Source organism: Varanus komodoensis, unplaced genomic scaffold, assembly GCF_004798865.1.
Source record: "Varanus komodoensis strain SLA01 unplaced genomic scaffold, ASM479886v1 scaffold20_1, whole genome shotgun sequence".
NCBI lineage: Eukaryota > Metazoa > Chordata > Lepidosauria > Squamata > Varanidae > Varanus > Varanus komodoensis.
Window position 1 is genome coordinate 20,067,144 of NW_025335587.1, and position 25,625 is coordinate 20,092,768.

Here is a 25,625-nt window from a genome sequence, read left to right on the forward strand (position 1 = left end):
GGCGGGGGGCCCCCCAAGGCGGAGGCCCCCGAGGCGGCGGCGGCGGCGGCGGCCTCGGACGAGCGCTGCGCCCTGGCGCTGGGCGCGCAGGCGGAGCGCTGGCTGCAGTTCCAGAAGCGCCAGCGGGTGAGCTGCGAGGAGGCGGCCAAGCTGCTGCTGGACACCTTGTGAGTAAGCGGGGCGCGCGGGCTGCGCGCGGGCTGGAGGGGCGGCCGCCGGGGCCCCCTTCTCGACCCCCCGGGGGGCCGGCGCGGGCCGCGGCCCCAGCCCCGGGCTGCCCGGGGGAGGTTTCCCGACCGCCAGGGCGGGAGCACCGTGCCGCCATCAGTCACCTGGGGAGCAGCCGCCGCCATCAGGTGCGCGGCGGGCACCCCCTGGAGGACCTGACCCGTCTCCCCGCTTGGCCTGGCGGTTCCGAGGCTCTTGGGAACGGAGAGGTGGCCATGAAAAGGAGCGTCCTCACGCCTCTTCCGCCGCGGCCCTGCCCCCACGTGGGGAGAGGTCTGGCCTCTAATCCACCATCCGCTGGGTCAGAGGCCAGGTTCTGGCGAGGGCTGATGGGTGTTTCTTTCTTGGAATCATGAAACCACAGCCAGCGGCCCCAAGGGAGACCCCTGGGAGCTGGGCTATAAACTGCCCACCACTGCCTCAGTCCGAGTGTGCAAGGACCAGCTGTGGTTAACCTGGATGCAAAACGCACTCTAATTCCAATTACTCTTCCTCTTTTTCCCCAACCATCCTCAGTATTTACATCTAACATTTTAACTGTGTCTTATTTTATGTTTCATGTTCCCCAGGGTAGCAGGGTGACACTAGCCACTTCCCTTGAGGTGGGAAGGAACACCAGTATGACGTAGTGGTTGGGGTTGGACTGGGATTCAGGAGCTCTGGGTTCTAGTCCCACTCAGCCATGAGGCTCCCTGAGTGACTTTGGGCCAGTCCTTGACTCTGAGCATGGCCTACCTCACGGGGTTGTTGCTGGGAGAATATAATGGACAGAACATTGTAAGCTGCTTTGGGCTCCTTGCGAGAAGAAAGTCGGACTGTAAGAGTAACAACACCTCAGAATAATGGTCTGTATGACTGGGAGGCTGGTGTCACACGGGAACAGCAAAGTAAAATGCAGAGGAAGGTCAGCTTGTGGGTTGCACAGAGCTCTTTGTCAGCTGGACCAACTCAGCATTTTCTGCATGTTGCCAGTCTGAGAAATGGTAAATAATTGTGGACTAAAGGCAAGCACTGCCTGAATAAATGAACGGAAAAACTGAAATGCAGAAAGGGTCGTAACAAAGCCCCCTTCTCGTCCATCTCTCTAGCGAGTACCAAGCTCTGGTGAAGCACACGGGGGGATGCCACTGTGGAGCCGTCCGATTCGAGGTCTGGGCATCGGGGGATCTGCATGTCTTTGACTGCAAGTGAGTGAGTGAGCCCCCCTTGCCACGGATGCCTCGGCCCTTTGCAAAGGAGGGGCATTTTAGAAGAAGCGTGGGATTTTTTTTTTTTTAATGGCTGACATTCACCTGCCTGTTCTTTGGTGCTGCTCAAGCTATGATGGGCCACGGGGGGGCCAAGCACGATCCAAGAGTGGATTTGGTTCAGAGCACGGTTTCCTTCTCTTCTTTTAGCTGCAGCATCTGCGTCAAGAAGCAAAACAGGCATTTCATTGTTCCGGCGTCTCGCTTCAAGTTGCTGAAGGTAAGCCCAGGGGCTGGGGCGAGACACCTGGCGTGCAAAATCGTTGGGAAGTTTTATTTTGACCCGAGCACCGCAGCAGACAGCAGCTGCTGCTCCTGGGCTGCGTGTGGTCCATCAGCTGAGGCCGTGGGGATGGCCTGTTCTTCTCTGCTGGTTTGCCAGCCTCCCTCCTCCCCTTCTAGGCCTGCGCCGCATCTCTAGTCTTGCACTTTGGCATGTGCTTGGAGGCCAAAGCCCAGAGCCTTGCAGCCTGGGGGGACCCCAGATGACCAGCCAGAAGGAAACTCCGTTTTTTTCCTGGTGCCGTGATTGAAACGAGACTAAAATGCAAAGCTGCGTGTGTTCCAGAAATTCCTTCTGAAAAGTATCTCCCTTGGCCAACGAGTCCTTTTCTAATGCAGCAAGAGCGCCGAAGCGGGGCAAAGGGGTGGCAGGGCTGTGCGGGGTCGAGCAGTGGCACAAATGCTTTTGCGGTGCTCTCCCCAGCTGCCGGCCAGCCTCAGGATGCTGCTAATTTGCATCTTTCGTTTGCATCCCAGCTTTCCACCAAGAACGTCCCTCAGGGTGTCTTAGAATCAGTACTAACACTGGATAAAAACAATCCTGAACGAATACAGAGAACGCAGTTGAGGATGTAACTGTAACAAACAAAAACAGCTTCCAACCCAGCGGACCCTCTGACACACCGAAGGCCTGCTTGAACGAGGTGGTCTTTACCTGCTGGCGGAAGGACAGCGGAGGGGTCCACTGAGCCTCCCTCAGCAGGGAGGTCCAGAGCCTGGGAGGGGCCCCCGAGAAGGCCTCTCCCGTATGGCCACCAAACATGCCGCTGGAGGCAGCTGCCTCAAAGTCCTTTCCAAAGCCCCCTCCCTTAAAATGTCCAAGTCTGTGGTGCAAGATCGCCTCAATCCACTGAATGCCCCAGGCAGCGTTTCGCCGTTGGCCTTTAGCTAGAGCGCGTGCCTAGAAGCAACGCGAGTTCGCCGCTTGCCTTGACAGAGGCGGTGATGAGCAGAATCCGTCCCCCCGCCTGCTCCCCGCTTCTGCTCATCTGCAGTACTGGGGTGGGTGGCCGGCCCTGGCCTGCCTTGCAGGGCTGTCGCGAGGAAAGAACCCCGCACGTGTAAAAAGCTACCGGTCTTCTTTCCGCCAAGGGTGCCGACAACCTCGCCACGTACACCTTCAACACTCACTGCGCCCAGCACACCTTCTGCAAGACGTGTGGCGTGCAGAGTTTCTACACCCCCCGCTCCAACCCCGACGGCTACGGTAGGACGCTCTGCTTCTGCGCCTTCGGACTCTGGGCCGGCTTCTCCCGGCTGACTGTGCCATCCCGAGACCCGCCAGCTGCACCCCAGGGCAAAATGGTGGCTCCGTGGCTGGCTGCCGGCATGACCCGCGTATCTGGGTTCAACGCTCCCTCTTAGCGACCCAGTGGAAGGAATTGGATTTCTTTGAAGTCTTTAGTTATAACTAGAGTCCCATTTCTCTGGCACAAACATACTACCGGCAGCCCAATTTAGAAAGGGGAAGTGCTCACACTTGTTAAATAATTGGGATTGGGCGCCTCCCCACCTGGCTGCCACTCTGGATATATTGGACTGGAACTCCCAGAATCCCCCTTAGCCCTCCAGTTCCCCATATCGCCCTGCTCATTCCCCCTGACCACCGATATGTGGCTGCCTTCTCAGGCTCGGGGTGTTTCCCCCCATTCCTAAAGGCTGAAAAGCGGAAGGCTTGGCCCCTGGCAACCAGGTTTGAGCCGTGCTTACTGGCGCTTCTTGGCCCCACCCACCCTGGGACGGCCCCGCCCCTCACCCGGAAAGACGGGATTCGGCCCCCGGGCCTTGCCTGGGCTTTCCGGGAAGACAGCACTGACCCGGTGTCGGCCCTGTTTCAGGAATCGCTCCGCACTGCCTGGACGAGGGGACCGTGAGCAGCGTCACCGTGGAGGTGATCGACGGCAAGCAGTGGGAGGAGGCGGTGAAGGCTCATCCCAGCATCCACAGCATGTCGAAGCCGTGACCCAGCCCGCCCGGCGTGCAGGTGCCCCCTGGGCCGCCCCCCTCCAGCCCTCTGCGTCTTGGATCGCTCAGCGGATCACTGTTTCAAATACATGTAGGAAATAAAAGTTATATTTTTGTAAGGGGAAACCGACTCTTCGGCTGCCCTTTCTCGCTTATCAAAACAAGACAGCTTTCCGGAAGAAGCAGCTTGGTGTGAATAGACCAAAAGAAATTTAATAATGCACGTAAAAGTGGCTAGTCCTCACTGTTCCACAAATAGTGCTTACTAATGGCTCAGAAGGCAGATAAAGGATTCCGCTGGACTCCAAGAATGCATCTTAGGCCAAACTTTCAGTTTTCAACAACAAAAGCCGTAAGAATCTTTTTCCCCTCTCAGACCAGGATTTATGCTAACCTGCTTCCTGGGGACCCTACAGTGGGGACTCGGAATTGGTGTCTTATGGTTCTTTTTGTTAAAGCTGCCTGGATTTGGGGAGGGCCCCTTTTCAGCTAGCAAAGCCCCACCCTTAAGGGCGCAAGCCACGCCATTGCCCATCCCCGTACGACCTGGTCGGATCGCCTGCAGCAGGAGAAGAGACCAAGGGGCTGGTGAAGTGGGCCGTGGGAGAACCGCTCCTGGGCCCCGTGATTCTGCTGCCATTGGGCACGAGCCAAAGGAGGATGGGAGCATCCACCGTTCCCCAACCTTGTGCCCTCCCGTGGTGTAGGGCTACAGCTGGCTGGGGAGCGATGGGACTTGTAACCCAGCATACCTGGAAGGGTGATGGTGCTCAAGTCCCCTTCAGCTAGCCAGGTGGAAGCATGACGGCGTGAGTGACGCTTCGGGCTCCAAGCGTCTTCCGCGATGCCTCAGGCAAAGGAAAAAGTTCTGGTTTTAGTCCACCCTCCAAAGGAGTTCAGGGTCCTAGGGATGGGTCTCTCCCTCTCACATGCTCTTTTATACCTTACAACAGCCCTGTGAGCCAGACTGCACACCTGGCTCCAGGTGACCTACCTGGTGAGGCGTGTGGCTGAGTCTGGGTTAGACGCTTACCATCCCCAGCTCTAGTTCACCTGCTGTCTCTGGACTGATTTCCCGTCTTCTCTAAGAAGTTCAATGGACACTGAGTCATTCCCATTTTATCCTCCCGGTAAGGCAGGCCTGACCAAAGACCTACAGGGAAGTTTGTGGCGATCCTTACGAGCCTCTTCTAGGCCTCTTCCATGAATGCTGCCTCGAACGTGACTTTATTCCATGGCCTGGTTATGCAGCTCAGTTTCAGTTAATGCTTTCAGCACAGTAGCCCTTCTGTGTTTTCAGTCGTCGTATCAGATTAGCATTTTTAATTGAAATAGCTTAAATATTTGCAAACGGTGCTACGACGGCAGTTCTGGGGGAACTCCTCTTTTCTGACGCTGTACGTGCCACGCTTGCCTGTCGTTAGAGGAGCTGACAAACCCGTTGTTTGTTTTCTGGGCTTCTGCCATCGTGGCGAGAGCTGGCCAGATCTGGAGGGACAACCCTGCCAGCCACACGGAAGAAGTTGCCCAGCTGGCCGGGCTGTGCCGGCAGCTCCCCACCCCTCGGGGAAGGCCAGTCTGGCGTTCCATTCCTCAGTGAGGTCTTGGGCAGGTGCTTCGCCTCTTGTGGAGCAACCGGCCGGCCTCTCTTCTCCAGTCGCTCCGTCCTTTCCCGTTAGAGGAAGCGAAGCGAGTTGATGACCATGTAGCGCGAGAAAAAGACGTACAGGCGGCGGAACCAAACGAACTGGCTGTGGTGGCACCGCATGGCTCTCTGGGGATGAAGAAGAGGCGCAGTGACTCCTTGGCGAGGGCAGAGCCTGGCTGACGGGGACCTTGCAAGGGCGTGCTCCGGGAGTGAGACCATGCCGGTGGAAGCTCCTCCCGGGACAGCCAGTTCAGCCCTTCCAGAGTGGGGAAAACGCTGGCCAAAAGGAAAGTGGCCATGGGGAAGGCGAGCTTGAGGGAGGGGCACGGCCAGAAGGCTGGGTCTGGAGCCCTGAAGCGTAAGCGAGTGCCATGGGCTCGGGCAAGCCATGGCCCAGCCCTGTCGTGTTCAAAGCGGGGAAGACAGGCAAAGAGGAAAGTAACCTTCGGGTTACGGGGCGGCCTAGAAATGGAATTAATTAAACAGATCAATGACTAAATGGGAGGTGCCTCTCCCAGCTTAGATTGCTGAGAAACCACAATCAGGAGGGGCATTCACAGTTTGGCCCGTGGCGCAAAGAGGCTCAAGAGCGGAGACTGAAAGGGGGCATCGTATGCCAGGACGGAGGCGCCCTCATCCTCTGGCCAATTTCCTTGGTTCCCCCCCGCCCCAATAGTTCTCCCCAAAACTGTCCACAGAGTAGAGCAGCCTGGGGTGGGGGATAGCAGAGGCTCTCCAGGGGAGCAGGCGCTTGGCTCATGCGCTTGTGCCAAGTCTCGAGGGGGTAGGTGAGGATGCAGAGCCACAAACGCCTGTGGGCTCAAAGGCAGCCATTGCTGGTGAAAAAGACCAAGGCGGTGGCGATTATTACTGTGTGGGGCGTGTGCATCTCCTCACGACAGCCCAGCAAAGGGGCCTTTCCCAGCCGCAGGAGGGAGGAAAGCCTCGATATCATGGAGGGGCGGGGGAAAGAGGGGTGCGCGTTCCACCGGACCTGCGTGTTGCTCACCTGGGCCACTTCGGCCTCCTCTTCCGTCAGCACGAAGAGAACATCTGGGCTCCGCAGGCGGCTGAGAGGGGCGTCTAGGATGGAGAGGTACTTCCGGAAAAGGCTGACGGTCTCCAGGGTAAGGACGCGGCAACCTGAGCAAGGGAGCACAAGGCCTGGTGAGGTCCGGCAAGGCCTCTGCGTCCCCCCCCCGCTGCGCAACCGGCTTGCTCGAAAGGCGGCGCAACTGCCCCAGAGGCTTTCGCCCGGGCTCAGCGGCCACCGTAGAGATGAAAGCGACTTGCGAGCCACACAAACTCCGACTCGTTCTCCTCCAGGGGTTTCCTCCCTCACTGCCAGGCAGGCTGTGCTGCGGGCGGGCGCTAGGAGGGGAAGGAAGCCCATTCCTCCAGCCCTGGTGAAAGACGCAGTTTTACTTCCTCTTATCCTTGTGTGCCATAGCTACTTGGCTCGCCAGGTGGGAGGACTGGATTTCACTGATCGTGTGACAGCCGCTCTGGGATCCTTTGGTGACTGATGATGTTTATCGTTTTTTTTAAAAAGCAGGGCAGAAATCCTACACGTCTACTCTAAAATAAGCCCCCTCCGAGTATAGAGTGCCTTTGACGTTGTCAGTCGCGAAGTCGCGTCCGCCCCATCGCAGCCCCATGGACAACGTTCCTCCAGGCCTTCCTGTCCCCCACCATCCCTGCAGTCCACCCAAGCTCATGCCGACTGCTTCGGTGACCCCATCCAGCCACCTCATCCTCTGCCGTCCCCTCCTTCTCTTGCCGTCAGTTGTTCCCAGCGTCAGGCTCCTCTCCAGGGAGTCCTTCCTTCTCATCAGGTGGCCAAAGTATTGGAGTTTCATCTTCAGGATCTGGCCTTCTAAAGAGCAGTCGGGGTTGATCTCCTCTAGGACTGACCGGTTTGATCGCCTTGCAGTCCAAGGGACCCCCAGGAGTCTCCTCCAGCACCACAGTTCAAAGGCCTCAATCCTTCGGCGCTCAGCCTTCCTCATGGTCCAGCTTTCACAGCCATGCATTGCAACTGGGAAAACCATCGCCTTGACTGTACGCACTTTTGTCGGCAGGGTGATGTCTCTGCCTTTTAGTACGTTGTCTAGATTTGCCATAGCTTTCCTCCCCAGGAGCAAGCGCCTTTTAATTTCCTGGCTGCAGTCCCTGTCTGCGGTGATCTTGGAGCCCAGGAAAATAAAATCTGTCACTAATAGAGTGCCTTAGGGATGGATAAAAGGTGGACTTGGACTTCAGTTGGTCCACTTGGTTTTGGACTTCAGTTCCCAGCATCCCTGCTCTCCGGTCAGGTTGGTAGGAGTTTCTGGGGGTTGAAAGACCCAGACACTGGCAGACTGGTCTTTTGTTAACTTTTCTGACATAGATGGCTTGAAGAAGAGGGCGAGATAAATTGAGCTGCTATCAGGCCATGATGGCTGGGGATGATGGGAGCTGTAGTCTCCCTGTATCTCTGCTTAGGTTCGCTTAGAACTATTCTTTCCAGAGGTGGCAAACCTGGGTGGTATCAGACAGGGATGGGCCAAAAGTTGGCTTCCAGATGTTTTGGACATCAATGCCCAGCAGCCCTGACCACCGGCCATGCTGGAATTTGCCCCAAACATCTGGAGAGTGCCAGCGGGGTTTAAGTCTGGGTGCAGCGCCGAGGATTCCGGCTGAAACGGTTAAAAAATAATCTCACAAAATAAACCAGCAACCAAAAATTGCAGCAGGCAGCAGATAAAGGTCAAAAGTGGCCAGATAAGGCGGTGAAAAACCTGCTCGGAGGCAAAGAACTTTGGCTTGTGGCAGAAAGCCAGCGGAGAGGACGGGGTCAGGAATTTTCCTCATGCAGCGGGAGGCCAGTGGCCGAACGGAGGAAACGACGAGGGCAACAGGACCTGCGTCTCCTGGCCCAAACCTGCCCGGGCTGCAGCAAGTTTGCTCGTGGGGTCTGTTCGTTGCTGGCAAAAAGCGCCTGGGCCGTCATCGGGCAGCCCCGACAGATGGCGCCATTCAACCCTAAATGCCAAACACGAAGCAGGCAAGGGCGAGCTTTCATCTCGCTCCGGTTTTGATCAGAAGTGACCGACATTCATAGTGTGTTCAGTATTTAGGACAAAAAGAATCAGAGGTTAAGAGGCACAATCCTAGACATGTTCAGGGAGAAAAACAACCTCCTGCAGGGGCTTTTCTTCTGTCTAAGCTTGTATAGGTCGTCGGATTCTTTTTGTCTGAACGTCCACTGGATCGTAGGACATTTCCTGCCTACACGCACCTAAGATTGCTCCAATTCAGTGTGAACACGGGAGAAGCCAAAGCATTTGTCTAGGACTTGGCCTCTGAGCTCTTAACCTTTCAGTCTGGGTCTGAACACACTTCTTTTTCCCGTGAAACGTTCTCTTTTTTCAAAGATACCTGGTAGGCTGGTGCACAAGACCAGGCACGTGCAGGTGAATGAGACCTGTGCTGAGCCCATCATCTGAGAACGCGTTGCCGAAATCCGCGCATTTCTTTGCCGCTGGGGCAAAGAGAACGGGAGCTTTTAAGAAGGGTGGATGTGGCAGAGAGTGGATCAAAGAAATCCATCCTTCCTCGGTGACAGATTGCTGTGGGTTGCGCACACTTGACCCCCAATCTTCTGGGAGGGCTGGCACCCCACATTTGCGCCCACCCCCCTTTTGGCCGGTTTGTGGGGCAGGAAGAAAGGAACAATACGAGCCACGAGCAACAGGCAGATCTTTTTCTCCACTCTTTTAGGGTTGGGAAAGATCCCTGAGAACTACCGGGGAAATTTAGAAACCCCTCTTGCACTCGTTAAACTGAAGAGAAGTCACCTTCCGTTCCGTGAGCTGTACTTTTTCACCTGAACGGATCTTGCAACCAGAACAAAGCGATCGCCTGAAGTGTCTCGCTTGTTTGGCCACGCGGGATGCCCCAGGTGGACTCGGGCATCAGTCAGACCGTGTCCGTTGGGTCTGTCGACCCTCCCTGGACTCTGTGCCCCCCGCCCCGTTGACCAGAGAAGCGAGCAGGTGGCCACTGCGGACAGAGGCGCCTTTCTGGCTGCCTCCCAGCCCCTGGCTTCATCGGCTTAGCCCTTCTAACGGGACGGGCCCCATGCCTGCCAGACTGAATTAAGGCAGACCGAGGGTTGCGGCTATATTGGGTTCGGCTTAGCCTAAGCAGCAGGATGGGTGCTTTCCCTGGCCTCGGGAGATTGTGGGTCGGGGAAGAGGCGACGTAATCGGAGTGGTGGGCGGGGGGCGGGCTTCGTGGGTGGCAGAGGAGGCCTTGGGGGCGGGGGGGACGCGAAGGCAGGGCCCTCCTAGCTGCCACTGGAGCCATGCTCAGAACACGGACCGGCACTTGGGGAAACCGAGGCCTCTTTGCTGGATCTCTGGAGGGAAGGTGTGCAGGGCAAGGCAGTAAACACTGTTATCTGGCTGGTCTCTGCGGGGGCCCCTTTTGGGACCAAAGATGTGGGATGAACACCAATGAGCAAATGAGATGAGCCAGACGCCCAGGTGGCACGAGGAACGGGGAGAAGGACAGCGCAGATTGGGGTGCTGTGTGGGGAAATATGCTTGGGGACGTACCTTCCGGAAGCTTCCTTTCTGTGTGCAGATACCTGTGGAAGACCAAGAGCACAATGGTCAGTCAACGCGCCAAGGGTGTCTCCACCTCAAACGATCCAGGCAGCTGGATCCACCCCCCTGCAGGGGTGCTGGTTATGTTGGAGCAGGAGCTGTCCTAGCTGTGGAAAATGGGCATTCTAGTCCAACAGCTTTGGAAGGAACCGAGTCGTGGGAGCGTGCAAAAGCAGAAACACCCTCATGGTCAGAGGAGGGACGTATGCTTGAGTTTTTTTTTTTTTTAATTTATTTAGAATTTTTGTATGCCGTCCCATCACATAGCCTCCGGGTGGATCAGGGCTCCTTGGCTTGCACCTGCAGACGAAGTCGGTGCATTTCTGAGTGCATGAGGGCGCGATGCACGGACCAGAAACAACTGCCTTTGAGCAGCACTCGGGAAAAACCATGTGCTTCTGAAAAGCCGCGCATGGCTCTTCCTGTGACAGGGAAAGAAGGCAGCCCTGAGAGCCTGGCACCTGCTTAGCAGCATGAGCGGCGCTGCGCTGCCCTGTGGGAGGGATCTGGGCAGAGGCATCTGGGAGACGCTGCCGCAGCCTCAGCCCTTCAGACCCGGCCTTGAGCGTCCTTTCGACGCTGGCGTTCCGTGTGTGGCACCCAGACCCGGCCTCGCCTGGCGAAGGAAAGGCGGGTCTTCACTGGATACTGACCCACTTGAGTCCCTCCTACTTCAAACGGGTTTACTCCGAGCGCGGCTAAGTCTGGGTCCCACCCCAGCTCCGTAGGCCTGAGGGGACGGGATAAAAACACAGGCCGTGCCCGTGCCTTTCAGCTCTTGAACCCGGGCTTCAACGGCGACTGCTTACAGACAGTCAGCAGGGGGCACCTTTCTCCTCAGCACGGCCCCTTTCCTCGCAAGGAGTTAAAGCACTACACAGTGCCTGCCTTGCCTGAAGGACGGCGCCCGTGCGTGCGCGCCCATGTTTTGGCCACCTAGCCTGAAGCATGATTCTTACTGCCTGTGATGAACGGGGAGTGGAACCGAGATGTTCCGAGTCCCAGGCCAATGTTCTAACTACGGCACTACACTGGCTCTATTTAGAACCATGAGGACTGGCCTCTTTGCATTTTGAAAGCAGGAGGCCATAGTTCAGCGGTCCCCCCCGGCCCCCCAGTTTCGATGCAGGGGATCCTGGATGGAATCTCTGGCATCCCCAGGTGAAAAACCCCCACAGCCCCTCCAGGTCAAGGACTGGGCAATCCCAGGCCAAATACAATGCGACTCCTGGGCAGCTGGGCTCAGCAGCTCCCCGCACGGCCCCAGGGAGAAACCATGCGGGGGGGGGGAGAAGACCCCTCCCCACAGCCTCTTGCCCTTTCTGTTAGGGCCATAGAAGGGTTCTCCGACACACAGGCGAGAGACGGGCGGGAGGAGGGCCCGGCCGGCGCGTCCGCCCTTTTCCACTCCCCCCGCCCCGCAGCTCCGGCCTTGCAGCCCGAGAGAGCGCGGCCAAAGAGGCTGGCCCTGGAACGCCTCCAACGAGGGGAGAGGTTGCCGCAGGCCACTCAGCAGCACCTTGCCATTTTGGGAGTGTTCGGTTCGGGAGAGCCGGGAGGGGGAACAGGGTGGGTGGGCTGGCTCGCTGAGGAAAGGGAAGCGGGCACGGGGGTCTGGCGGCTGGCCTCGCGATGCGGGGAGGAAACGCGTTCCCGGCCCGCTGGCCCCCAGCCGCTGCCCGAGGCCGTTGAGCCATCGCGCTCCAGGGAGAAGCGGGCCAAGCAGCCGAGGGCTGGCTCTCTCTCCTGGCAGTGGCAAAGCTCACGGGACGCGAGGGAGGTCGGCTCCCCCTCCTTTAGAAGGCCACGGGATGACCTCTGTTACAAAGACCCAGCTAAGGTTTCTCTGCCCAGCCTCCTCGGCCGCCAGCCCAACCCTTCAGGGCAAGGCACCGAAGAACAGCACCCCGGCCGCAAGCCACGCGGCCGTTCCCCGTTCACCGCAGCAGAAACGCGGCTCTCGGAACATTTCGCCGCTTTGCCAACGTGGGTTTGCAGCCACGAGCTTCCGAAGATGTGTGCCCGCACACGCCCCTCCATTTGCACACCGGCCGGTTTGCCCTAGGGCAGGGATACGCAGGTTCTTCGACATGTGCTTTTGCTGCGATTGGGAACAGCGAGAGATGCGTGTCTTGCCCAATGGAAAATGCATTTTCCAGATCAGAAAGAGGTGTTCGTGTCTGGAAACAGAGCCCTGGCAAAAGAAACTCTGCGGGGGAATGCGGAGAGGTGTCCCCACCTCTGTGTCCCCACCAGGCTAGAGAACTCGTGTGGGGCCGTGTGGGGCTGGAACGCAGGAAACCTGGGCTCTAGTCCCCCATGCAGCTTCCTGTGAGTGCCCTTGGCCCAGCTGCTGACTCCTGGCCTGGCCTACTTTGCAGGGTTGTTGTGAGAATAAAACGTAAGCGGCGGCGGAGGACTACATAAGCGGCCTTGAGATCCTTGTCAGAGGGAAGAAAACACGGAACACGCCAGTAAACATTATGAAAGCAACCACAAAAAAGCTTGCCAGCCGTGGCGAAAAGAGGGTTCCTCTGCACATGCCCAGAGCATTTTAAACACAGTGAACGTGCCTTCGGGAATAAGATGGGGCTGCCGAGGGGCCTGCTGCCCTCCGCAGGTGCTGCCTTCTGGGTGGTCACTTTGGGAGGGCAGGATTTGTCCCCGCAGCAGGACCCCAGCAAGCCCTGCCTCCGGGAGGAACACGGGGAGCCGCTCTGCGCGAGCCGGTGCTTTGGATTTCCAGGAGGCACAGAAGGGGTGTTCTGGCTCTTTCCCCTGGAGATGGCCCTGGGCCCCTTTCCCTGGAGGCCCCATGAGAACCTGCCAGGGCTCAGGACCACGTGCTGGAGTGGAAGGGCAGCCGTCCGGCCCTGCAGACGACCCATACCTGACTGCGGCGTGAAGGGATCTGTGGTTGGCGTGGCCACTCACTCCTCCTGCGTCGAAGGTCACGACCTGGGGATGGAAGAGGGGGGAGAGCTGTCTTTGTTCCTACTGCAAATTGCAAGGACGAGGGACATTTCTAAAGAACAAAATAAACGAGGGCAACTGAGGTGTGGGAAGGAGGGACACCTCAATGAGACGGAGGGGTGGCTTGATTTCCGGGGATCCCGTATGCTCGTTTGGGAACTTTGAGCCTCAATGTTGGATCCGGGGTGGAGATTTATTTTCTAAATAATAATAATAGTGGCAAGAGTAAAGCAAAACTAAGAAAACGACCCCAAATTAAGAGAAGCTACTGGTGGCACAGAACGTCCGGTGGATGACCACTGCCGGATTGGTGGTGGTGGTGGTGTGCGGAGACCACATACTTTAATAACCCCTGAAAGACCACAAGGGAATAGCCCTGGTGGTCCCCCTGCGGGAGGGAACGGTGGCGCCGGGGAGCCACTGCTGAGAAGGCCCTGCTCCCACGCCCTGTCACCATCCGGCGGCAGGGCGCAGTGTCTGCCCAGCCGGTGCCAGTGGCATGAAGCGGCGTCCTGGGCCCACACGGTTCAGGGCTGTCCCTGCCCTGTCTTGTCCCCACTCCACCTGGAGACACGTCCTCCGACCGTGAATTGGGCCCTTCCAGCCACACATAATCCATTCAGGCAGCGCCACCGCAGGGGCGCTGGGAGCGCCTCTGCGATGCAGCCACAGACGCCGCCCATGGATGGAGCAGGTGGCGGTGGCCGCAGAAGCGTCCTGCTTGCCGGGCTGGCTCAGCGCCATTTGTTTCCTCCTGAAGGGCTGTTTGCCTCGTCTCTTCCCCGTCCTGGTTACACAACCAAGAGGCTCCCGGAGGCGGTAGGGGAAAGGTTAGAGAAGGAAGATCGCAGCCCCGTCATCTGGTGCTTCTCTGCCTGACCAGGAAGGGGGATGTCTCGCTCCGCACGGAGGTGCGGAGCCGCCGAAACATGCTGAGAGAGCTCGGCTGCAGCCCTCTGGGTCTTGTCAGGGCCTGGGTGGCCGATGCTGCGAGAAGGAGCACACCCCGACGCAGGGCCCTAGTGTGGCGAAGGGTGGGGTGACCCAACGATGCGGCTCACAGGGCAGCCCCGACTCCACGTGGTCCCACATCGCCGCCCCCTCCAAGCTGCTGCCTTCCACCTCTTCAGGATGCCCAGACATGACCCTGTACAGCCAGCACGGCCGACGGTCAGGGACGCCAGGTGCTGCAGCCCAAAAACAACCCACAGACCGTCCAGTGGGGCCGATCCCCCTGCGGAAGGCTTTCTGCAGCCCTAAGAGCCACTCTGCCACCGTGCTCAGGTTTCTGGGGTCGGGCCCAGGCCTTCCGATTTTGGGCTCCCCGTGCTTGGGCAGATTCCCCGGCAACAGCCGCTCAGGGAGGGACCCGGGCACTCGTGCTGGGGAAACCCCTCTCCCCCTTGACCGAGTCTGCCCCACTGCCACAGTCTGGGGCAGATTACTTTGGAAGCAAAACCAGCTCCCATGGGGTGAGCGAAGCGGGCCAGGAGTCGAGCCGCCGGCAGCAGGAGGGACTGCCCTTGCCTCTCTGAGCCGGTCCGACAGGTTCCGGGAGCGAGTGCCGGCAGTGGGGAGGCCTCCCCTGGTGGGAAGCCTCTTTGTGCAACGGGAACGCCAGCACGCCCTTCTCGGCACCTGATCCCGAACAAGAGGGGCCGGTTTCCCTGGTGCGAAGGAGCTTGGATGAAGAAAACCTTTGGGAGGGGGGAGCAGCGAGGCAGCTGAGCTCCAGACCGTATCCCTTCTGAATGGGGGCGAGAGCAGAGACGGGGGTGTTCGAAGGAGCAGGGAAACTTGCCTGCAGACTCGGCACCTGCTTTCCCTTCCCATACCCCTAGGACAGAGCCATCCGCCCAATCCTTTCTCTCCCACTCCCTTCCATTGTGGATCTTTTAATAAACCAACACCAGACTGGGGCTGGCTGGCCCGTCTCCTGGAAAAGGCACAAGCCGGGGTGGGGGACCGGGTGGTTCTGTGGGCCAATTTGATCAGCCGGGGCGTGCTCGGAAGTCCCCAGATCTCTCCCAGCCCCTTTTCTTTTAATAACGCTTTAAAATGCCCTCAGCCCTCCTGTTCAGGAGAGCCTCCTGCTTTTAGTTGCTGAGCTATTTAAAGTTGGCTCATCTGCTTTATTCTATGCTCCCAAGAAAACGGGAGTTCCAAATTCCGTAGACAAAGAAACATGGCCACAGAGCCCAGGTGGAAGGCGGCATATGCCGTCGGGGGCCCACAACCAGCCAGCCTGGAGATGTTTTGGCCTCCGGCAGAGGAGAGCCGGCTTCCCTCCATGGAGCTGTATCGCTTTGGTGCTGGATCTCAAGCGTGGAGAAGGCTTCGTGTTTATCCTAAGTGCGTTCACGGAGGCCTTCGGGTTTTGGGTTTGCCTACACTGTCACACCCTCATCCTGGAGGGGCGGGTCCTGCTACTCCATAGACCATGGGCCACAGAGTATACCTGGCCAGCTCATTTGCCTTGCCCACTGTCCTGCAGAGCGAGGGCCACAGCACCCCTTGCTGGCGGCTGTGGGGATGAGCACAGCAGTGCGCTTCAGTGCGCTTCAGTGTCGATTAATGCGCTCCGGATGGCTGTGCAGAGGTTGCCCGCTGGGGTTGTAGGCGATGGCGCCTGTGGAGGTTTAGGCGGGCATTAGAAGGAATTTTCATGATGCCTCCTGAAGGCAAAGTGTAATATAGCTCTACCCATTTCCTGCTACCTATAAAGGAATGCATTCAACAAGGAAGCGCCTCCCGCCCCATAATTCTGGTGGGTCAAAGCCATGACAAAAAGCCTTCCAAGCCACTGCTGCCTGAGAAAAAGCAGCCACAAAGGAACTCCAGGGGTTTCTTTACCAGGTTGATTCGGTTTGTCTCAATATGCTGGCGGATCAGGGCAGAAAGCAGCTGCGTGTCCCACTCAGCAGAAGGATGGTCCGGAAGATCCCTGGAAAACAACAAGAAAAATAATGTTTTCTGTGACCTTCCCAGAGAAATTTCACTACCGGGCAGCCAAGAAATTAAAGTATAATTACCGCTAACAACAACTATAAATCCTAATTATACTATTGCACGTTGCACGTTGTCAGTGGAACTTCGTGTTCCCAGCAGTGAGTTAAAAGGATCTCTTGTCCACGTGCAGAGTACATTTCTATCTCCTAGAGGTCTTTGAGGGGTTGAGAGAAACCTTCCATCAACAAGAAAATCCCACAAAGAGCCGGCATTCCACAGCCTGGAAGGAAGCGGAAGAAAATCAGAAGCGTCAGGAGGTGGGGAGGACCATGCCCTGGCTGAGACGCCCTGGAGACGACTGACCAAAGGTCTGGCCGGGATGAGGCTGCTTCGGATCAGGGCCGTGGGTGGATTCCCACCCTGAAGGGCTGTTCAGACGGAAAATGGTCCTTTGGGGAGCTAGGCCAGCTGTGGAATGCTGGCTATTTTTGTGGGATTTTTGTGTTGACATGTGTGCCCTACAGCCCTTCCTTCTGACAACTAAACCTCGGAAAAGACATCTCCGCCTTTGAGAATGGGGACAGAACTCCGAAATAGCCGGGGACCCAGCAAACGATCGACAGCTGTTGGAGAGAAGATGGGGCCGGGAAAAGAGGCCTTGATTTTCCTGGGACCCAGGGAGGGCTGCCCTGACACTCTGGGCCTTGAATCTGCACCTTAGCTTGGTACGTTCTCATGCACGGGATGCTGTGAAACCAACAAGTGAGTATCAGAACCGGCTGGAAGAGGAGAATGCCACTGTGGACAGCCCAGCCTTCCAGCAGGCCTTTCCCGGCTGCAGTTCCCATCATCCCCAGCCAGTGCCTCACGGGCTGAAGAGGAAGGGAAGTTTTTCGCCCCACAGGAAACGATGCCCTGCACCCCACCCCAAGCCCACGCTTGGGAGCCTGGCCCGAAAGCCACATCGGCTGCGGCTGTGACAGGCTGGTTCTGCTTTGAGACGCCGCAGACTCCCGTTGCGAGAGGAGGGGTCACTTGAGTTCAGTGGAAAGCAATAGCTGGAGCCTGATCAGCACCTCCCTGTGGCGGGCGTCGGGGGGGGGGGGCACACTGACAGTGAGCCAACATTAAATGGGAAATCTTGTGACGGGAACGCAAAGCAAGGCACCCAACCGCCTGGAAAGAAAGGTGGTTAATCAGTCTCAGACGTTGTTGCTGCTGAATCCGCAGAAATGTTCAGGCACAAATGTGAACGGAATCCCGCACGCGATTCCCATGGTTTGGAACGGGGCGGGAGTGAGCATCCGACCCGAGCCACCAGCAAGCGGTGGTCTGGTGGGGGGGGCAAGGGAATTCTGTGGGAGCGCTTGCGAACGTGCAGGTGGTCCTCCTCCTGGCCTCTGACACCGTGCCCCGCCCCCGGGGAGCCCCCAGTTGCAGGCGGTCACGGGGGCCCAGCCAACAGGCGAGCGCCAGCCGTTCGGATTTCTGCCAAGAGTTGGTCTTCCACAGAATGGATGGGTCTTTGTTGCCCATTCGTGATCCAGCTGCCTGAAATGTTTTGCCCCGGAACAGGGAGCACCGTATCGGTTGCTGGGAGAAAGTCATAAAATCGTGGAAGAGCAGAGCTGGAAGGGGCCCTGAAGGCCATCGAGTCCACCCCACTGCTGTTGCAGGACACCACGTCACACCACCCCACTCAGGTGGCTGCCCAGTTTCCCCTTGAATGTCTCCGGTGTGGGAGAGTCCCCCACCTCTCCAGGCAGCTGGTCCCACTGCTGTATCGCTCTGACAGTAGGAAGCTTTTCCTGACGTCCAGCCTGAATCTGGATTGCCACAACCTGAAGGGATTATTCCGCATCCTGCACTCTGGCACCAGCAAGAAGAGATCTTGGCCTTCCTCTTTGTGAGAGCCTTATAAAGGGATATCGTGTCCCCCCCTCAGTCTCCTCTTCTCAAGGCAAAGTTATAGGCTATAGGAACCTCGACCTTTTGGAATGGGGGAAAGGCCACCTGTGGCAGGGGAACCCAGTGAGAGGGTTGTGGGGAAAACCAGGTGGGGTGAGGGAGCGGGACATGGCCCCCCGGCACAGCTTTCCAACAATGGAGGATGCTGGATGCTTTTCAGCCATCTGGGGGCTCACTGGATCTTCGGTATTCAGCAGGTTCACGGGGCCCAGGTACCCATCCACTTGGGAGCTCAAAGTCCCAGGCCCTGCGGTCACGGAGCAAAGAGGGAAGTGAACTTTAATACATCTCTGGGAGCTGGTTTTCGCGGACGCATCTCTCTGGGTTATCTCCCCACTTCTTGTCCTCCAATCCCGTTCTTGGATCTTGCTGGGCTGCCCATCACAACAGTGGATCGAGAGATGGATTGCGGTGCTGCCGAGCGGGGAAAATTGGCCGGATTAAACATTTACAGCCGGCCTGAACTCGTGACAAAGCAGACAGGGGCCGGCTGTGCTCTGCACGCTGCGGAACACGGACGGGGTGCCAAGGAAGCGCCCACGGGAAGAGGTCAGCGCTCCGGCTGGAGCACGTGCCCTGCTTTTAGACCTGGTTCTCGGTCAGTCCAAGCCTTGAACACCCGGTGCCTGGCGCGCTCTTCCCCCGGGAGTCTGCTGGCTTCAACCCGGCACTCGGAATCAGGCCTGATTGTCTCATCTGAGGATAAGGACGCTTTCTCTTTTCTTATTTTTTAAGCACTGACTTGCGCCTTATGAATGGGTAGCCTCCACCCTAAGGAGCTTCCCCTTTAAAAACAGCCATGGGAGAGACCCCTGAGCAAGGGGAGGGAACCAGGGATGGGGCAAATCAGTTAAATGAGGGGTGGCTATCAGTGCCCCCCAGGATACTTAGCTAGCGCCTTCCAAATTTTCCTACCCCCCTTTTTTTGCTAATAAGATGCAATATCCGAACCGGCCGCTGAGACTGCTTAAAAGCAACAGGAGGGTGGCCGAGGGCTTCCATCTTCATTTCCTGGGAGCACCCCTGGGCCCCACACGGGACTGGGAGGCAATTGTGGGGAAGTGCAGCGGTGGCGGGGTATAAACCAAGGCTTTTCTGCATGCAGCATCCAGCCACCAAGAGAAAGAAGGCAGAAAGGAAAGAAAAAAGACTGACACACCGTGCCTCCTGCAGCAGCCATTTTGTGGTGGGGCCAGGGAGAATTTCTCAGCATGCCAAATGTACGCCGGGCCAGAAAAGGCTGCCTCCCCCAGCCTAAAGGAATTGTTCAATTGGTAAAATGAACTGCTCTTCAAAGGCTTCACAAGAACCCAGCCTCTTCAGGCAAACACCCGACGATGGGCAGATGTTCCTTGGCACCGGTCATCTCCCCACAGAGACCCTCCCGATCTCAGGCCGCCTCATGCGAAGCGTTCCCAGTCTTTCCTTCGAACGATGCCCATCGTGACGGGGGATCCTGGGGAACGACGGACCGTTTCCCAGCAGGAGCTCGGATATGCTTTTCTCGGACACCATGGAGCAGCTTGGCAGAACGTGAAAAATGGCGCTTGCCTGAGCACGGTGCCTCCGAGGCCAGGAGGCGGGCCAGTGGGAGCGAAGCAGCGCAGGCTGGGGCAAGTTCGGATCCAGCGGGGAGCCCCTGGCGCGCGGCCCTTCGCAGGCCTGCGTCTCCCGGCCCGCTTTTGTGGGCACCGCTGCAGAAAGTGCCGTGAGCAGCAAAACGGGGAGCCATTGTGGCGCGCGAGGCTGAGGAAGATGGGAATCATTCGACAGAGGTGGTGCGGAAAGGCAGACAAGAGAGACCTCGGCTCTGGTCCTGAGGGTCTTCTTCTAGATTCTGCCTTAAAACAGGGACTCAGGGAGGGAGATCTGAAGCTGCCAGCAGTGTTCACGTTGGAAACGTTCCCCCGTCTCGCTGGAAGGTGTCACAGGGGAGGAGCCGGGGCAGCGAATCCCAAAGAGGCAGTTGCTGCTCATCATGCCAGGCAGGAAATCCACCCTGCTTGGCAGAGGAGAGTCGGTCAGACAGAACAGGAATTTAAAGCGCTTCTTTCCAAATAAACTTTTTCGAAAACAAGCACAGGCACAACGGCGGCGGTGACACGGAAGCAACAACAGGGTGTCCCTGGTACATGGTGTCCCAACGCAACGAGGATACCTGGTCGGGAGCCCGGCTGCTGTGCGTGGTTTGCTCTCGGCACAAGGCAGAACCACCTCCCAGCCAAGGATGTGCAAACCGTGTTGGCTAATTGACAGGCTTCAGAGCCGTGCGTGGAGGCCAGCTCGGAGTGGCTGCCTTAAAGTGGGCGGACGGAGGCCAGTGGCCCCCCCCCAGCCCACTGCTGTCTCCCCCAGCTGGCATTGGCATTCCAGCTTTCAGGCACAGGAGAACATTCCCATGACCTGCTGCTTCCAGGGGTTGAACCCCGGCTCTTCGGCATGCAAGGCAGAGGCTCCAGCGGGGTGCCCAGCCTCCTGGCCCAGCTTGTGGGCTTCCCCAAAGCCCCCGGGGAGCCCCTGCAGGGATACGAGGGGGATCTCAGTCTGCACTGGCAAGCCTCACTTCTGATGTTCATGCCCCTGAGGCTGCGGAGGCCTCCGGGAGCCGTGCTGGCCGAGCAGAGAGGGATGAACCGAGCAACCTTTGGGCTTTGCCCTTGTCCGCCGCAGCCCCCCTGCTCCGAGCAATTTATGCAAACATGACGTGGCCCAAAGAGCCGAGCCTCCCGCCTCCTCCTGTGATCTGGAGTAACCTCTGGGCACGGCCCAGCTCGCTGTTCCTGCAGGTGCCCTCGGCTCTGGCCTGCAAGGGAACCTGCCCGGATAGGGAATAGTTCGGAAGCGGTTTATGCTCGTCATTTGGGGGTGGGCAGGCAGGGAAAGGAGAGGGAAAAGTGGAGGAAGGGACTCTTGGGGCCACTTCTCTGTTTCTGTTTCTTGCCGCTAGTTCCAGAGAGCTTCCCTGCCACATCTTGGTGCATGTAGCTTCTTAGGGTCCGAACTCCTGGCAAAGGGCTTGGGAAGAGGGAGCTGGGAAGGAGATGGCTGGGAAGGGCTCCGAAGACCTTTTTGGGTATTTTTAGGGTTCTCACCCCTTTCCTGGCACTGCCTTTGTGAAACCCAGCTGCCCCCGCCCCCCGCTCTCAGTAAAAAGGGTCACGACGTGAAAAGAAAGAAGGACCGGAGCCAGCACGAGGCGAAGGGCTGGATTTGTTCGCAGGCGGAAGCCCGGGAGTGTGCGAGATCTCGGCTGGCTGCGCAGAGCTCCGAGTGGCTTGCGGGGAAAGAGGACACCAGCAGCCCCGTGGGACCCACAGACACGCCTGTTCCATCACACATGAGGCCGGGCCTTCTCAGCAGAGGGAATATGCAGGGAACGGGCCCTGGGGTCGAGGCCCCTGCGATTCTCCTGCTTCCTCGTCTATTGCCACCAGGGGCTGCCCCTGCTCTCAGCACAGACACGGCTCGGCGGCTTGCGAGGTGTGCGAGGGCCGGTGAGCAAGGTGCCCATTCCTTTTCCTGCCCCTCCGTCTCATCCCCGTCGCTGCCTACACGGGGTGGAGTGTGCACGAACGAGCTACCTGCCACGGGGAGAGGAGCAGGACTCCAGGGGGCATTTGCGGGCGAGCCCCTGCTGGGATGCGGCCCCTTGGCAGCTGCCCAGCCTGGCCAACTCCGGCCCAGCCTGCAAGCCCGCTTGGGCCACAGGGCTTTGGAGCCTGGGACAGAAACGTCTTGGTGCGAAGAGCCGGCCGGGCGCCAGAGTTTCCTCGCAAAATAGACTTGTCCGCTGTGCTGACAGGCCTGACGAAGCCCTCCCCGGGAGCGGACCGCGCTCTCCCGAATATACCCCGTAACCCTTGCAATGCACAGCAAACAGGCCCACGAGGGCTCCCCTGGAAGAGCTGCCGCCGTGGAACAGTTGCCCCTGCTGGGTTAAACGGCACGTTTTATTATTTCTTCCTCCTCCCGAGCGTGGGAGGTGTGGGGGGCGGGTTGCGAAACTCCTCTCCTTCCAGGAACTGCTGGCAAGCGGAACCCCCCGTCTGCCGTCTGTGCTGCTTATGATTTGCTGCGTTCGGGTCTTACAGCCAAAATTTATTTGCGTGGAAAAAAGAGAGTTTAAGAAAGGCCTGCCAAGTCTGAGGGGAGGGGGCAATCTTTCACATTAGAGTGGTCAAAATCAGTCTTCTCTGATGTGTCGAGCCGCCACCCCTGGCGTGCTGCCTCAGTGGATGCTGGGCAAGGCAGTACTCTCACACATTTAGGGGTTGTGAAGTTGCTGGAGGTGGCATGAAGCCACCCCACAGAAAAACACCCCTGCTCTTGCTCCAAACATCGTCTCCCAGATGCCCGACCTCTATTACAGAAGGCAGCGCCAGGATAAAAGGGAAATCCAGCCCTGGTGTTCTGCATTCTGGGAAACCACGAAGAATCAACACGGTCCCAGCCCAGCTCCGTCTGAAAGATTTACAAGCACAGAGGGCGCTTGCCCTGTTGCTTAAAAACGGACATGATTACAGGCCTGCTGAAGTTCAGGGCCGTGTTTTTACCCTCAGCTTCACAAAAGGACCCTCGCTCGGGACTCTGTGTGTCCTGGACGGCACGCTGGCAGAGGACACAGCCGTCGGTCTCCAGGCGCAACCGCATACGTTCAGGTATCAGAAGAGACACTACATACATTTAAAAATAAGAATACAAAACCTCCGGGAGCCAGATAGGGGGCGAGTATGCCCCAATTATCAGGGTTATCCCTGATGCTAAGGGCGGTAGATGGGGCCACGGACGTCCCTGAGGCTGTGCTGGAATTTCCGCCTGCCGGAGACCATGATTCAGGTTGAAACGGCTCTTTCTTAAATTTTCAAAATTTGGAGGGGTGCGGAATGGACTGTATCAGCATGGAATGCTTTGCTGTGTGTGAGAAGAAGCAGCGAGACATACAAGGAAATTCAGACATCCAGAGCTGTCTTCCTTCCTGGCCAGGCTGGGGAAGGGGAGCGTGAGGCCTGTGCTAGGTCTCAGATACAGCCGAACTTTGGGGATTGTTTTTGTTGTCCGGAAGAGGACAAAATGGTTTCCCAAGACTTTCTGAGGCCTGCTAAGTGCTCGGATTGGCACACGGTCTCCTTGCCCTTTGCACCAAAGCCTTCCACAGCCCTTCTCATTTCTTCCACCTCCAGCTGCGTCCCTGCCTGTGACCTGGCCTCCTCCTCCTCCTTCACTCTCCCTGACCGTTTCCAATTCCTTCGAGCAGTCCCACCTTTCCCCCTATCCTGTCTCCTCTACCTGGACCTGCCCCCCTAATCCCAGGGATGCGCCTTCAAATCTCTCCTCAGAACCCACGTCCCCATGAAACCGCTCGCACAGTCCCCCAATTCTCACGCCCCAAGCTAACCACGCCGAAAAGCGTCCAGCCAAATCGCTGCATGTTTTGGCCTCCTCTGCCTCCCTCATCTTGCGTGGTTGTCTCCTCGGCATCTCCGTCCAGAGAGCAAGTACATCAAAGCTGGTGGTACAAGACCCTACGTGATCGCACTGCACTGAAAAACCCACTGAACTGAAAGCACAATTCACAGCAGGGGGTCATCAGCCTCTGTTCTCACAACCACGGAGCCCCACCGTGGGTCAAATGTGGACCTCTCGAGACCTCAAGTGACCAAGAACCACGCTTGGCGTTTGGGGAGCGAGTACTGTGACATTAATGTACAACTGGGTGACTGAGAGTCAGTGTGGCATTGTGGTTAAGCGCATGGGATTGGGACTCAGGCGATCCGGGTTCAAGTCCCCGCTCAGCCATGGAGCCAACTGGGTGACTTTGGGCCAGTCACAGACTCTCAGCCCAACCTACCCCACAGGGTTGTTGTTGTGGGGATAAGATGGAGGAGGAGATGTAAGCTGCCTTGAGCCCTTTGTAGGAAAAAGGCAGGATATAAATCAATCAATCAATAAATAAATAAAGTTGAAAACCGAACAGGAATACAACCTTATCTCCTCTAAACTTTTAGAACAGGGCATCACAAATGCTTCCGAGTGTGTGGAGGGCTGACAAATTAAATCTGCTTCCTAGAGGAAGAAGAAGAACCGAAGAAATCTGTTTGCTCGGAGGTTCAGAGAGAGCAGAAGTCCAGACAGAGCGGCCCAACTGCAGCTGATCCCTGGAGACTGCCAGAGAAAGAAGTTGGAGACGTGTGACACCAGGCTGCACGCGCGGCCAAGCCGTTGGCTCAAGAGCGGTATGAATTTAGCCGCGGACCCCTTAAGGACACTGCTGTCAAGCAGTCCCAAGACACTGTCGAAATGTTCTGCCCTCTTCATTCGGGGCAGGGGTTTGTTTCCTGACAGAATTCTGCCAAGGCAAGGGCGGGAAACAGCCTCGCTCACGGGCAGGGCTGCATTTTGTTAAATATTTGCCTGCCTTCCATCCAGACAGAAGCCACAGCGGGAAGGAGGGCTCCGTTGGAGGCCTGGATTCTGGGAAAAGGAAATGTACCATCGGTGGTGTCAGCAGAGTTCACTCCTAAACGAGAACCACATTGGCCTGCTGAACAGAATAATTAAAGCTCCCTGACCTACTTTTCTGCCTGAATCGAAATCCCTGGCTTGCCCTACTCCCGTTTCAAATGTAAATAGGGTTTTGTGAGTTAGGAGAAAAGGGAGTGGGAGTGGGGAATTAACCAGTTAGACAAGGGGCAGCAAAGAAGGGGGTGATCTGCCCCCAACAAATGGTTCACTGAAATCTGAGACTGACACCAGCCACACGGGGAATAAACATTAGGCCCAACTGATTGAAGGACATTTGAAATAGCTGGTCACCGATGGTGAGTTAAAAACACCTGCTGGGTGACTAGAAAAGGAAGATGTTTAAAAACCGCACAAAACTATGGTATAAAAGGCGAAAGAATGGTCTGCATGTCATAGTACACTGATTGTGGGATTTCCTCCCTAGGAAAATTTCAGTTTATCTTAAGCTTTAGGTGAACAGCCAAAACATTTTTATTCTACTGAGTTGTTACTGTGGGTTAAAGTTCTGTCTCGTTTTTACTTTCAATAGTTTCGTCCTGCTCTTGGCTTGACTGTGCTGCAGTGTTATTAATTGGCCTTTCTATTCTTACTGCGTTCGGCTGTTCACAAACATTTCTGGTATGTCACTTTGGATTTAGCTTATGAAGGAAAAGGGATGGATACTTGCAAATAAATAACCATCCAAAACTGTTTCTGATAGATTATCTTCACCATTTGTACAACGATCCAGTACAATGTGATTGTACTGTGATTTGTGATTGCCCCATTAGCGCCCTGAAACTGACGCAGAGGGGTGTTGGGAGGGGGGATTCAAACATGACCCTGACTCTTAGCCCTGAAGGGTACCGTAGCTTCAGAGCTACAGGGCTCCAAATTATCCAAATTAATTGGTACATGCATTTCTCTCCCCCCCTCTTTCTCACGGTGTTTCTCTGTGTCTATAAATCAATAAACACACACGCACTTAAGAACATAAGAACTCCTTCCTTTTATCTGTTATTGGATAAATGGGATGACTCTGGGTTCACGTGTAGGAAGAGAAAAATCTCTCCCTCTTTACTGTGCATTATTTTAAACACCTCTCTCCTGTCCCCCCTTCCTTGCCTTCTTTCTAACAGTCCCAGTGGCTAAGGCTCCAGCGCTCTGATCATTTCTGTTGCCCTTCTCTGCATGTTTTCCAGCCCAACGATG

The 25,625-nt window shown here is 57.0% G+C and overlaps 2 protein-coding genes across 4 annotated transcripts in view; one reads left to right on the plus strand and one right to left on the minus strand.

The window, feature by feature from the left end:
• Positions 1–3,730, plus strand: part of CENPV (centromere protein V) — a 5,440-nt gene extending 1,710 nt beyond the window's left edge. The window contains exons 3-7 of the mRNA XM_044430410.1: positions 19–167; positions 1,317–1,415; positions 1,626–1,695; positions 2,850–2,964; positions 3,596–3,730. Of these exons, the coding sequence (XP_044286345.1) occupies positions 19–167; positions 1,317–1,415; positions 1,626–1,695; positions 2,850–2,964; positions 3,596–3,720 (558 nt within the window). The 3' untranslated portion in view covers positions 3,721–3,730. The remainder of the gene's footprint in view (positions 1–18; positions 168–1,316; positions 1,416–1,625; positions 1,696–2,849; positions 2,965–3,595) is intronic.
• Positions 3,697–25,625, minus strand: part of PIGL (phosphatidylinositol glycan anchor biosynthesis class L) — a 29,491-nt gene continuing 7,562 nt past the window's right edge. The window contains exons 3-8 of one of the 3 annotated variants that reach the window (XR_006414763.1): positions 15,849–15,939; positions 12,913–12,980; positions 9,972–10,003; positions 6,380–6,513; positions 4,475–5,496; positions 3,697–3,798 (exon numbers count right to left, since the gene is read on the minus strand). Coding sequence is in view for 1 of the 3 variants with exons in the window: in XM_044430429.1 (XP_044286364.1) it covers positions 5,398–5,496; positions 6,380–6,513; positions 9,972–10,003; positions 12,913–12,980; positions 15,849–15,939 (424 nt within the window). In the remaining 2 variants the exon portion in view is untranslated. Of the gene's footprint in view, positions 3,799–3,909; positions 5,497–6,379; positions 6,514–9,971; positions 10,004–12,912; positions 12,981–15,848; positions 15,940–25,625 lie in introns of those variants that run through there. The other 2 variants (XR_006414764.1, XM_044430429.1) reach the window with 2 other exon arrangements.